General features: G+C 37.4%; 1 protein-coding gene across 1 annotated transcript in view; it reads right to left on the reverse strand.

The window, feature by feature from the left end:
- The window catches only part of HYDIN (HYDIN axonemal central pair apparatus protein), a 341,424-nt gene that overhangs the window by 227,832 nt on the left and 98,328 nt on the right, over positions 1-15,264 (reverse strand). Inside the window, 1 exon segment of the mRNA XM_059665442.1 lies at positions 4,045-4,246. Within this exon segment, the coding sequence (XP_059521425.1) occupies positions 4,045-4,246 (202 nt within the window).

A 15,264-nucleotide genomic window follows, 5' to 3' on the forward strand; every position in this document is an offset into this window, starting at 1 on the left:
ACAAGGGCTTCTAGATACCCCTGGCTACTGTGAGGCCATTTTTTCCTGCTGGTCTCCATGGTCTCCTGTCTCAGAGGTGGTTCTGTGCTACAGCTGAGGACACCTCTCATCAGAGAGCTCAACAACACACCAGCCTTCTCTTTCAGTTAAACCATGGATTTAACCTATTTTCCAAATGGTCTGGTGGCCACCAACACCCATCACCTTCAGGCCTCAAGTAGAGTTCAGCCGATGGAGTATAGTCAACGGGAAAGACTTGTGTCTCAGGTATATTAGCATTGAACCAATAGCTTCCTCGTCTTCAGGCGCTAGACACCCTGCTCCCCTGCAGCACCCTGAAGAGATGATAACTAGATGCCAAGGAGGTTGGAAACTAAAAGCCATGGCCTTCACAGCTGGGAGAAATACTCCCATGTCCACACCTGGCGTGGAAAGGTTACAGCCATCCACCTTCCAACGGACCATACGACCCTGGTCACTGAGCACTCTGTGATGACTGTTTTAAACTGAGGGCTACATGTCCTCTCCCTGTTTATCAAATACCACTCAAGATTAAATTTATGACTAACTGGGTGGCAGGCCCAAAGCCCAATTAAAACTGATCTATCTAGAGAAACATGTATTTTCCTATTTCTGAATGTTGTGGAATAAATCCATGCTGACTACTCGTGGGAGTCCTCTGAAGACTGCAGGAGTTCCTGCACAGAGTAGATCTAGAATTTGAGCCAGCTGCTCTTGAGACATAGGTCATGACCTTCATGGAGAAGTGGGGAACAGAAAGCCTCAAAAGCCCATGCCGAGTCTGATGAGAATGAGTATGAAAGAATCTTATGGTAATGTTTTATAATTCCTCAGGACAAAGGGGAGGAAGTTAGGTGGGATGAATGCTGCCTCCATTTCTGAAGAGATTAATTTCTCTACAAGTCCCAGAAAATCATCAAAAAGACAAAGACCCAAAAGGCAATTTTTAAGCCTTCTGTGTCTCATTCTGAAGGTTTAAATAAAAGTGGGGAGAAAAAACTTAAAGTCAAGAATTTCTTCCTAGGGGGAGTGACATCTTCATTGTTAGAATCTGGAGCCTAGGATTAGTCCATGGTCCCAAATTTGGACACGTGTCCTATGGCTGGTACCAACATGCTGAGGTATGTGGAGAGGAAGGAAGTCATCCTTCCTAGAATGAAAATGGTAACTTCCAGAAAGGAATAAGGCATCCTACTCTTGAGGAGGGCTAAAATTCCTCCACTGGGAGATCAGCAAGATGTAGTGGCCAAGAAACCACGATGGCTGGAATGGGGTCTTGAGGGTAATGGTTAAAGCAATTGGCCATCTCAATGTGACCACTGAGCAACTTCCAGCTCCTATGAGATGAATGCCTTAGGACAAGGTTTAAGCCATGTTAGAGTTGGAAAGCAGTGGGCAGACTCCTGAGTCTCACTTAAAAATCTACACTGACGTTTTAAATCGTAGGTCCTTGGGATGCTGCAAAGGGAAACTTTGGTCGCTCACAGTATGCATGAGACCGTTTAGAATAGATCCTCTCTGTCCCAAATTCAGGACCAAAGTCGACCTTCCTCTCTACATTTTTAACTACAGAGGCTGCTGAAGGAAGAACAGGGGCAGACTGCTCATCACCAGGAGCAGGAGAGTCAAACACGAGGAGGTTTATTCTGGGGATACCTACACCGGCCTCGTTGGGGAGGTCAAGAGGAGGTTTATACCATTAGCTAAAGATCTGACTGCTGTTTCTCAGGGATGAGCAAACCTTTGACCACAAGCAAGCTACCAGAGAACATTCTGCTTTATCTCACACTGCTGTGTGGCTTGAGATACAACTTGAGGATCTGTGACTTAGAGGAGAAGGGGGCCCATACTCACTGCAAGAGCACTGCCACCTACAGAGAGGCAGCTATCCAGAGATGGGAACTAAATGTTCAGTAAACAACAAACCTCTCTGTAATTGCCTTTTTATTTTCCTGGAGGATAGGCATCTCATAGCTACTTATGTCCAGAATAAGAATCCATGGCTAATAATAGAAGTTGTGGCATGCTCGGGGATGTATTAAGGAACGAGAGAGGGGTGAGAGAGGAGAGACAACCTGCTCAAATAAGATATTAGGCATAAATGGCCCATTTCCCCCTTTAAATCAATTTCCCTTCATGTCCCAGGCATCTGGCCCTAGGAGAGAGGGGAAGAGGGTAGGGGATGGCATATTCAATAAACCCTTCACTTAAATCAACCAAACCAGTTTGGAGAAACATGAGTTATGTGGCTATGTGTCATCCAAAGTGAAAATGGAAGTACTCTTATTTAGCCATCTGATGCCACTTTTCAAATTCATTGTTTAAGGGAAGGGCATGATCCTAGATAATAAAATTAGGTTTCTAATCATGGTTATGAAAATGCCCTCGCTACAGAAAAATTGCTAGATGCACTAATAGAAAGAGCAAGAGAGATAGTGAAAGAAAGACAATATAAGAGAAAAGGAATAAGACTCAAGGATATTATTAAAGAGATAAGGGTGTGAGTGTCAGGGAAGGTGGAATGGGGAGGCAGGGTGGGGAGAGAAAAGAAATATCCATCCACACATGGTTGAAATTATATACTCTGTATCTTAGCATCTCTGATAGCAATTGGTTTAAATTCTTCATGAGTTTTCCTGTTGAAATTAACATCCTTAAATATTTTTTGGACATAGGCTTGGCATCAACTATATTCTATACATATAGTCAAACACATAGGCAAAGCTGAATTGAAAGCTGGCTTCCCCTCTGAAAGTGTATATTCATTCTCCCCAAGAGACTATGCCTACAGGACAAGCAGGTTATGCAAACACTACATTGACTACTATTCCTTTGCTTGTACCTGCTCGCGCATCTTATCTTTAAACCTGCCTGGACCATTCTGACTGATGGTACACACATCAGCTGGGGAATCAGGACCAAGGAAGCAGTGGATGGCCAGTTTCCTCTTGCCTTTCTCAACTTCTGGTGTTTCTATACCACGAGGCCAAAGGAAGTTTTTAGGCAGGAAAAGCTTTTCTTTTCTCACTTTTTCAAGATGACACAGTGGCAATCCAGTGATGAGAGCTCCCTGCCTGAATCATGAAGCTGCTGGCTCCTCTGTGCCTGTCACTGTCACAGCTCCTCCTGATTCAATTAGGGGCAGCACAGTGGGGGATTTCTGCCCGGTTTCCATGGACCTAAGACTTTCATTTTTATCACATACTAACTTGGTTTTAAACAAAGCTTTGAAGCTTCCCAGGGCTAATCTTTAATGAAATTGGAGAGGCAAATAAAAAAGGCTGAATAAATCCAAATGAAAGCAGCAAAGGTGCTAATTTGGGGAGGATGAAAGGAGTTTAAAAGAGGCAAGGGTAGATTCAGGAAAAAGAAATATTCAAAATTTAATAGTGAAGAGATTAGTTAAAACAGTTAGGTTTTCTATTTTATTAACTTTCTCTGCTGCCTAAAGTATCACTTTAAAAAGCAGAAATTAAAGATACCAACAAGAAATCATTATTAAATTATATGGTTAGCAGGGATTCAGCAATGCTACTAAAACTGGGACTATAAAAGCTGTTATTTCTAAGCCCTTCTTCTTCCTCATTCTTTCTATTTTCTGGAAATACCTTTTCACTGGGAAAAAAAAAATTCCACATTGATCCCAACCCGAAAGAGATTATTTTTAGAAACCCTGTGATACTTAATCATTCTGATTAGGGCTATGAAATGAAATACAGATGTATAGATTAGTTTTGAGGAAACAGTCAAGAATTATATATTTGGTTTTCAAAACCCAGTAGTTTGGCTACTGATAAATTATAACCAGGTTAAGATTAACTGATAATGGACAACACTGTGTTCCACATAGTTCAACTCAAGTTCTTTCAATGAAAAAATGAGCATTGTATACTGGAATCAAGTTATAAAAATTTGACATTGTTGAATTGGTTAAAAAGTTACCACAAAAGTCACTGATTTTTCATAATAACTGAGCTTTGTGTTTCCCCAAATTACAGCACTTAGGTGATTTTTCTTACAAACCTATACTTTTCTTTATCTTCCTCTTCCTGGGTAGCAAATACCTTCCATTGGAAATGGGCAATGATGTTACTGCGGTTGTAAATAGTTATAGTTCTCTGATTGGCCAGAGATATGTAGGTTTTCTCAATGATCAAAGAATTCTTGTCCAGCCTTATATTCATGTCTACGGCAGCTCCATACAGAGATACAAACATTTTTTCACCTAGAAATTAACAAAGTAAACACATTTTGAGATTTGTACTGGAATGATTTTACTAGGCTACCCTCCCCCCCCCCCCCCACCACCACCACCACGGTGAAGTTAGGGAATATTGCACAAGCATTACACATTTCATTTTTTCCCCCCTATCAATCCAGAGGTCAGATGTGATTAGTAAACTTCAAGTATATTTGGTACAACTATAAAGAATCATATCTTGCTTAATATGAATTGCTGTGGTAGTTGCTACAAGACTTTTTCTTCTTTGTGACAGTTTTAAATCCTACAGCCCAACCATGAGGTCAACTGAGTTCTAGACTTATAACCAATGCCTCATCTCCATCTCAAACATGAGCTGGATTTCTGATTCTTAAAGTAATTGCACCAAGTATATCTGGGAAGAGCTGCTCAGCATGAGCGGATCTAAGTCCAAATCAAAGGGGATCAGGAAGGAGATTCAATAACTTCATTAATAGAAAACAGACTAAGAGAAGCCACACCCCTAAACAACAGCAATTAAACTAAAACAAAAACGAAACACACATGCACACACTACAAAAATATAAAGACAGATACAGAGGCAGAGCTGCCTCAAACAGATTGTCAAACTGCAGCGGGAAGGCCGGGGAGGGTTGGGGGGCAGGAGGGAGGGGGGTAAGAGATCAACCAAAGGACTTGTATGCATGCATATAAGCATAACCAATGGACATAAGACACTGGGGGTTAGGGGAGGCCAGGGGATTGTCAAGGGCGGAGGGAAAAAAGGACACATATGTAATACCCTTTGTAATACCCTTTGTAATACTTTGTAATACTTTAAGCAATAAAAAATAAATAAAAAAATAGAAAGGCAAAAGCTATGTTTATAATTTAAAATTCCTTTAATGTTAAGAACACCTTCATTCAACATAGTAATTTATCCCAGACTTCATTTAAGAAGCACCAATTGCCTTAATTCCAGGTGTATACATGAGGGCCCCACTTCCCAGAAGACACAAACCTAAGAATTCTAAGTTAATTTTTTTCTTCCAGCTCTTGAGTAATGCCATTTTACTGTCTTCTGACTTCCATAATTTCAAGTGTAAAGTTTGGCATCAATCAGTATTATTAGTGTGTCTTTTAAGATGGGTGTATTTTTTCTCTAACTATTTTTATATTCTCTTTGCTTCAGTGTTCAGCAGTATTTGTACCATCAAGAGTTTTCTGAGCTTTGTGAACCTTGGATTAATGTCATTCGTCATTTTTGGAAAATTCACAGCCACTATCTCTTAAAATATTTTTCATTTCATCTTTTTCTCAATTTCTTCCTCTTTGATCACATATATGGGTGACCTTTTGCCTGTGTCTCATATCTACGTAGCCTTTGCTTTCTGTTCTTTTCCCCCTCATTCTTCTTTGCTTCTCTCTGTAATTCAGTATGGGTAGTTTATATTGACCTGTATTCAGGCTCACTAATGCTGTCTTCTGTTGTATCAATTCTATTATTAAACTAACACAATTAATTCTTCATTTCCAACATTAAATTTTCAGCATAACATCGTTATTATAACTTTACAAAGATAAAACAATGGGGCCAATATATAAACTGGTTACACTTCTGAATATCAATGTAAAATCCTAAATTAAAAAAAGTATTAATCATAATTCATCAGCACATTATAAGAATGATACTGTGCAACCAAATGGAATTTGTTTCAGGAATGCAAAGATGGCTCACTATTAAAATGTCTATTAACATGCAATAGATCTAAGGAGAAAAATTATATAATCTCCACTGATGCTGAAGAATCTAATAAAATTCAAAACATTTTTAATAACTCAATAAAATAAGAACTGGTAGAATTAAAATATAGTATAAAGCCTCAGTAACTAACACAGTATGAAGAGACAGACCAATGGTGGAATGGAATAAAAAGTCAAAACAGAGCCAGATGTATATTGGAATGTATTATATTATAAAGACAGCATCTCCAATCATTGGCTTAATGATGAATTTTATTTTTAAAAAAGTGCTATTGGGATAACTTAGCAACCATATGAAAACAACATCAGAATTAAAACCAAATTAATAAAATATTTCAATGTTTAGTATGAAACCATAAAAGTATAGGAAACTTTTGATAACTGTAGAGGGAAAGTTTTCTAACTTTGACTCAAAATCAACGTTCCTCTAAAAAAAGATTAGAAAAGTGACTACATACAAATGACAAAAGAAATTTTGTATGACACAAATGTTCATACACAAAAGTAAAAGAAGAACTGGGTAAAATATTTGCAACTGTGTCTGAGACAAAGGTATTAAATCTCTAAATATATAAATAGCTCTTGGAAATCAACAAGAAAATCTAATAGAAGAATGGAATTGTAAAAAAGGAAATACAAAGGTCCCCTATATGTATTAACAGATGCGCAACTTCGCTCACAATAAGAGAAATACAGAAGAGATGTATTTCTATACCATTTCCCCCATCAGACTGGCAAAACAAAACAAAAATTTGAGAACATAATTTGTTGTCAAGGCTAAGGGGAGACCTCACTCTCACACACTGTTAGAGGAATGCATGATGGTACCATTCTTCATGGAGTCCATTTGGTGACACAGATCTAAATATCTAACAAAATTATAAAACTATGAATCCTCTGGCCCACTTTTAGGAATTTATCCTATGGACGAGTCAGACAAGATCAATGGTAGTCAATACAGCATTGTTCTTAATAACAATAGAGTGGAAATAGCCCAAGGATAGCCATCAGTAGAAGGCCAGTGAAATAATCTGTGCTGCACCTGAAAGTGGAATGCTGTGCAGATATGGAAAAGTGCACAGTGCTATGGAAAGATCTCCAGGACATATTAAGTAGAAAAAACAAGGTTCAGAACAATTGATACAGTATGTTGTTTTGTGTAAGTGGGGAATGTAAGTGTGCATTCATGCTTGCATCTATTTGTAAAAAAACACTGGGAAGATATGCAAGAAACCAATAAAATAAGAGCAAGGTGGGATGAATGAGATAGGGTGGGAAATAACACCTATCAACATAGACTTTTAAATATATTGCTTTAATTTCTGAATATGTGAATACATTACTTACCCAATATTTAAAAATGGATTATAGAGCCTCAGGAAAATTGTGAAGCTTCTAGATAGCACTAGTAATGAGAGAAGTATAAAATACCATTTCATAACCATCCGAAAGAAATGCACATAGCAAAATGTTGAGATATGTTAAACATAATGGTTGTTGATTATATCATGTCTGTATTTTTGTGGTCATTTGAAATAAAGGGGAGGGGGAAAGTAGGCTTACAGTTATTCATATGGAAACATATCTAATACAAGAATAAATAATAATACAAGAAAAAATTCTATGTTTCACGTACTCAAAAATGTAAACCTACTTTTGCCCACCCTGTATCTCATTGGTTAAAAGGCCTGGGAGGGGGCCGGAGTGGGGTAGGAGGAGTCAGTGGGGAAGAAAAGGAGAACATCTGTAATACTTTCAACAATAAAGGCAAATATTTTTTAAAATCCAAGAAAATATTCAAGGGTTTACTTACTTCACACAGATCTAGGGGGTCAGAAAGACCAGTGTCACCCATTGGAGTTGCTCACTGCAAAACTGTTCCTCCCCAGAAATACAGCAAGAGCAACTATATTCTTTTCAAGAATGAACTGATAATCATTTTTTTTACCACTATCTTCCAAAAATCATCAGATCCACAAGGTGAAGGAAACAGTAACTCTTGTCTTATCCCTATGGGTGTTGGAATACTTTTTCACACCCACTTTCCTGAAGACAACCTTAGAAGGGGCCCCAGCTACGTAGAAGAATGACAGGATGGAGGTGTGAGGCCTACAAGAATGGATAAGGTGGCTGTGCCTCAGTGCTTCTGTGTCCTTGAGCGCCTGTTCCCACAGTGTTTCTTTTTGGGTTTCTGGGGTTGAATAGTGCAGTTATTGTAGATGAGATTAGCCACCATCATTTACTCTGTCCTTGTAAAGGTATATTTTGTGGAAGGTCTCATTACCTCTTGCCAGTTCTGCCGCTATCAATCTAGTAGAAACAAATATGAACAAAACTAATTTTACCAAAAAAGGTGAAGCCAGCGATACACACAATACATTTCATACTGCGGTCTCAGTGCTTTCAGACAGCCGAGGATAGTTTTAAAAATATATGAGTGGAGCCCCAGATTCTCGAGGGCAGCGATTTTCAACCTCTTTCATCTCACGGCACACATAAACTAATTACCAAAATTCAGTGGCATTACAAAAAATATATATATTTTTTTGCCGATCTGACAAAAAAAATAGAATTTTGATTCATTCCCACCAAATGGTTATTGTTGTGTTGGCTGCTGTCATTTTTTAAATGTGACAATCTAAGGGAAAAGAGGTCAGTGCCTGTGACTGAGTAGTCAGGTAGTGCATGTTTTAAAAATTCTTGTGGCACATCAGTGATGAAAATCGCTGCTCTAGCCGAAACCGGTTTGGCTCAGTGGATAGAGCGTCGGCCTGCGGACTGAAAGGTCCCAGGTTCGATTCCGGTCAAGGGCATGTACCTGGGTTGCGGGCACATCCCCAGTGGGGGGGTGTGCAGGAGGCAGCTGATCGATGTTTCTCTCTCATCGATGTTTCTAACTCTCTATCCCTCTCCCTTCCTCTCTGTAAAAAATCAATAAAATATATTAAAAAAAAAAAGAAAGAAAGAAAATCGCTGCTCTAGAAAACTAACAAGTTGGTGGATGGAGTATTTCTCATTTCTTGGTCACAGCAGGGTCAAATTCACCAAATCAAGGGAATTGCTGAATCAAACTTCTTGGGAAGTGCTTTGAAAGGTTTAAGGAACAAATTAGGGAACTGGACTGAGCTCACCCAGCACACCGGTGGCAATGCCAAAATCAGCATTTGCAATCTGCATGGAAGGGAGTGTGGGGTTATAGAAAGGGCGCTGGTCTGAGATGGTGTCAAAGGCCTGGGTTCAAGTTCCAGCTTTACTTAGATACTACATGACCACTGAATGTCTCTGGGCCTCAGTTTACTGATCTCTACAATGAAGGGAGTTAAAAGAGATGTCCTCTAATGTCCCTTTAAATACTAGCACCGAATGACTTGAGAGTCTTTACGTCCTGTGTAATTTACAGAACGTTCATTCCACTTCCCTAAACAATTCCTAACTGTCCGTGTGTCCTAACTTCTGCTATTCCCTATCCTAAGCTATGGAATAAGAACCAAAGAAAAATCAAACTAGATCGAGTGATATTTTCATGACCTCCAAGCCATGTTAAAACATTTGCTTCTTTTGCTTGATAACTATGTTTTGTTAGATTTCCAAAGTACAAAGCACACGTTTATAATAATCACATAATCGAAACAAAGTTCATGCAGGTAAGTCTGTATGAGTATATTCAGATATGTATTATTTAGCAGCTTCAACTGCAAGATATCAAATCATTCTCCCTTACTATTTTATATTTTGGTATTCCTTTATTGGCTTTTAGAAGGGGAAAAAAAAAGAATTTCTTTATGGTTCACTAGAGTAAAATATGTAAATGACCATAAAGCCATCCTGTGAAGAACTAATATTATTATTGCGCATACATTTAATGATACATCATCACACCAAAGCCTACTTGCCAACTCCTGAATTGAAATATCTCCTCTTCAGTAAGAGACACAGTACCTTTTAAAATGCTGAATAAGTGCATTAGCTCTATATCCTGATGACGCTAGCGCTTAATGTCACCTCTACGGTGACAGCAACCTCACTGGGCACTGATGAAAGCACATGGCTGTGCTCCTACTTCTAGGGCTCATCCAAGCAACCAAAGGTTCCATAAGAATGTCTCTTTCTAACGCCTGTCCTGAATACTCGTATCACCTTGAACTCTTAGGTTCAATGTCTCTCAATGCCTAGTTGAAAAAATGCAAAACAAGCAATCAACTTAAGCCATCTCGTAATGGTCAAATAATCTTTTCACATCTCAGTTTTATTGAAATGATAGAACTAGTTCATTCATTATTGTTTTGTTTTGTTTTATTTTGTTGTTACCATTGTAGTCTTCAGTGTTTGTATTCTTAACCTTTTCTGGAGGATTTCTTTGTCAAAGGCAGAAAGTTGCTTCAGTTCTTTCTCAGTTTTAGACTATAATGAAAAGGTAACTAAATCATTTCTAGGGTAAAATCAATTGCCTAAACAAACTTGATTCCACTACAGAAGGGCAAACACAAGAAAGGAAGGAGAGTTCTGGTTCAGGAAAACATTAAGGAATATCATATTAGTCATTGGTGAAATTTAATACTCAATCTCCTTAATTGCTAGAACACTGGTCAAACTCTGGTTGTTGAAAAAGCAAACTCTCCTGGCTGCATTTAACCAAGAACATATCCAGTGGGGGACCAACAACTGAAGGGCAGAAACACAACTGTTTTAGAAATGTGGCCCATCCAGTTTGGCTTAGTGGTTGAGCATTGACCTATGTATGAACTGAGAGGTCAGGGTTCTATTCCCAGTCAGGGCCCAAGCACAGGCTGTAGGCTCCATCCCCAGTAAGGAGCGTGCAGAAGACAGCCAATCAATGATTCTCTCATTGATGTTTCTCTCTTCTCTCTCCCTCTCCCTTTCTCTCTGAAATCAATAAAAAAATATATATTTTTTTTAAAAATGTGATTGAGTACTTCCCCCTCAAAGAGTACCAAAGCTCCTCCTTCTGGAACACTGTTGGAGAAGGTGTGAAGAAAAGCACAGGCTAAACTTCCCCCCTCAAATTAATCCCTATTTCAAACAGCTGCAGTGTTCCATCGGATGCTTATTCAGGGAGATGAGAAGCCAATGATCATGGCAGCTTGGAGGAGCTGCCTGATTAATTGTGTTTAAGCAGTCATTATGGTTTTCACTAATGAAAGCTTGGTTATAGGTTCTGGTCATTAATAACCCGTAATAAAGATGAAAGCATATTCTTATCCACTGTTTATTTCATGTAAGGAAAATTGCCACAAGATAGTTCACCTCTGTCTGCAATCTTCAGAAAATGACTTTATTCAGGAAACCAAGTTGACACCAGAACCTCGGGGTATGGAAATCAACTTCTCCACGGATGACTAACCTTTAATACACAAATATTCATTTTCTTTAGCGCAGGATGATAAATGTAAATATGGTACCAATCCAAAGACTTACATAAAATCTAGACCGAGGGCCACTGGGAGAATGCAGCTGCATTTCAAAGTAAATGGATTATGGGAGTAAAAATGCAAATGTAGTAATATGAGAGGCTGGGGAGATGGTCACTATGGGGGGAAGCTCACTGCAAGGCAGTGAGAGTCTGGGTTCTAACTGTTCTTCTGACTGGTTATGTGACCTTGGGAAGGCCGCTTATTTTCTTAGGAAAATGGCTTGAAAAAAGTTTACCAAAAATTATACCAGAACAAAATAGAAAATCTTAGATCTATGTCTACTGAGAAATTGAATACTTTTTTAAAAGCTTTAAGTCAAATAGCTTGAATAATGAATGTTTCAATCATTTAAGGAAGAAAGAACAAGAATCTTAAAAGATTCTTTTTAGAGAATAAAAAGGGAGAATAATTCCCAACTCGTTTTATGAGACCAGTTGGCTTTTTAAGGCCAAAGACAAGGGCATTATATTAATAGAAAATGATGGGCTAATCTTTCTTATGAATTTGGATGCTAAGCTCTCAAACAAATTATCAGCAGATCTAACCCAGTGGTTAACTAAGACAATAACATTTAAAATTTGGGTTTATCCCAGAATATTGCACGGATTTAGCATTTGAAAACCAATCACTGCATTTGAAGAATAAAGGTGAAATAATATGTAACAATCTCAACGTATACAGAAGTAATTGATGGAATTCAACACCCATTCAAGATGAAAAGAAACCTAGAAATAGAAAATTTTCTTTAACTAATACAGAGTATACACTAAAGATATCATATTAAATGATGAAACTCTGACACTTCCCCTCTGAGATTGAGAACAGGAGAAGGACATTAATTATCATCATTTCCATTGAACATGGTACTAAAAGCCTAGCCTGTGCAAGACACAATAAGAAATAAAAGGTGTAACTATTGAAAAAGAATTAAACTATCATCTTCAGATGACCTGATTATATATATGCAAAATGTAAGATCATCTATAGATAAATTATAAGCTAATAAGTTAATTTATCAAGGTCTATAGATAAAAGATCAACACACAAAATTTAAGTCTATTTTGATATACCCACAAAAGTTTAGAAAATAGAATTAGAAAAAAATACCACACTAGCCATAAAAGAAAAAAAATGAATACATAAAAGACTATAATGCAATGACAAAAGGACAAACCATCCATAAAAGAATAAGTAAAAATCTTGAACAAACACCTTAAAATAGAAGACATAAAAATAGTCAAAAATGCATGAGAAGATATTCAACATTATTAGTCATTGGGGAAGTGGCAATTTAAAACAAAATAGATACCACTTCACATTCACTAGGATGACTAAAATTAAAAGACTAACAATGACCAAGAGTTGATGAGGATGGGGAATGTCTGGAATCCTCATACATTGCTGGTGGAAATGTAAAATGCTTCAACCATTTCAGAAAACTTGAAGTTTTTAAAATAAATTTAGGCATATAAACTACCTTACAATCCAGCAATTCTACTCCTAAATATTTACCTGAAAAATAAAAGTATATGTGTGCATGCGCGTGCGCACACACACACACACACACACACACACACACACACACATACGTTGTAGAAAAGTGGTTATTAAAGCTTTATTCATAGTAGCCCAAAACTTCAACCACTCCAGAGTTACATTAATAGGAGAATGGATAAGCTATGTATGAGCATACAGTGGAATACTGCTTAGGAGTAAAAAGGGAATTACTGATACACACAACAACATGAAAAGAATCGCAAAAACATTATGTTGACTGAAAGACATAAAAAAAGAGTATATATTGTATCAGTACGTTGATTTGAATTCCAAGGACAAGCAAAACTAATGTAGGATAATAGAAATCTAAGATGGGGATGAAGGAATTAACTGGAAAAGGCATGAAGGAACTTTCTGAGATAATAGATGTTCTATATATTGAATGGGGTGGTAGTTACACAGGTATTTACACTTGTCAAAACTCACTGAACTGTACAATTAAAATCTGTGCATCTAAATTATATGTACTATAATTAAAATGTAATTAAAATCACTTACACCGATATGAAAAACCAATGAATATATAACTAAATCTAACCATAAGGTTCAAAACTTCTACTCAGAAAACTACTGCTGAAATTAAAGAAAGCCTAACCACATAGAGGGATAAACCATGTTTATAATATGATATATAGAGAGGATTATAAAGTAGTGGGAAAGAATGAACTACTCTATAAATAACACTGAACAATGTGAAAAAGACAAATTAGAGTCAGTTTTAGGTATTAAATTAAACTGGAGATTGAAATAACTAAAATACTCAATAAACTCTCTTTTAAACGACTTTGAAAATAAGAACATCAAAGTGAAGTGAGAATCACAGGAAGGGATGTGGTGCCAACGCTGTCTTTTGCCCTCGGCCTGCTGTTAACCCTTGAACTCCTGCTCTAACTATTGCTTTGTGTTCCTAGGACCGGCCATAAAGTCCAGGGCCCACCCAAAGTGGAAATGCTAAACTCAAAATTTACAAAACACAGCGGCATAAGATAGGCCAACTGAGAACACACTACCCCAAATGATGGCAACTTGGCAGGTGCAGGAAGGATTTTTATTTTTTTACTTTCCCCTGAAGCAAGCAGGTCATAAGACCGTCATTGGAGAGGTGCCCTCCTAGACGTGGATGACAGGAGCACCCTTATCTGCAAAGACAGAGGGACACTGAGAGGAAGCTGGGCAAACAGGCCTTACTGTTTCCCAAGTTTACTACACGCAGCTCATACCCTTTTCTGTCCTATCACATTTTCCCACAACTGACCACTCCTCATCAAACCTAGCGTAAAAACACTCGGTTTATCCACTTCTTCAGGTCTTCATTCCTTCTGAAGGCTCCCGTGTCACATAAGAATTACATTAATTTGTATGCTTTTCTCCTGATAATCTTTTTTTTTTGTTACAGGGGCCCAGCTAAAAGCCTAGAAGGGTACAGGGAAAAGATAATTCCCCTCCCTACAGATAACATGATTGAAAATCATCAGAAACAATAGGCAGCAAATGAAATAAATTATAAATAAATAAATAAACAGACAATATATTTGCATTATCAGATACAAAATATAAATCAGTTTAATATATTTTAAAAATAAAAGGATAGCTTGAAAAATAAGAGTAGAGAGCACTTTGATTTAAAGAAGAATCAAATAAAATTTCAGAAATGAAAATAATTATAATTGAAAAATTGAAACTCAGTAGACTTCACTGAAGAGTAAATTATTGAATAGGTAAGAAGTATCCAGAGACGTCTACAGAGACAAAGAAATAGAAAACATAAAAGAGGTTAAAAGGAATAAATAACAGAGTAATAATAGATTAAGTAATAGAACAAAGATAATAGAATGGAGAAGAGCTAGTAATCCATATGGGGGGGAGGGCGGGAGAGGGGAGAAACATGGTCCCCACCTCACACATACACAAAAATGAAATCAAAGATCAATCACTAACTTAAACCTAGAAGCTAAAACTAATACCCTCCTAAAAGTAAACACAGGAGAATCCGTTCATGATCTTGGAGAAGGCAAAGATTTCTTAGCAAGAAGGCAAAAAGCATTAATCCTAAAAGAAAAAAACTGATAATGTGGATTTCATCAGAATGAAAACTGTCTGCTCATTAAGGAATATCATTAAGGAAATGAAAAGGCAAGCTACAGTCTGAAAGAAAATATTAACAATACATATATCTGGCAAATGACTGGTATTCAGACTATGAAGTTATAAAGTACTCTTAAAGTTAATAATAAAAACATATGAATGGCTAGTAAGCACATGAAAATGGGCTCAATGTCATTAATCATT

The sequence above is a fragment of the Myotis daubentonii genome, chromosome 15 (assembly GCF_963259705.1).
Source record: "Myotis daubentonii chromosome 15, mMyoDau2.1, whole genome shotgun sequence".
Classification (NCBI taxonomy): domain Eukaryota; kingdom Metazoa; phylum Chordata; class Mammalia; order Chiroptera; family Vespertilionidae; genus Myotis; species Myotis daubentonii.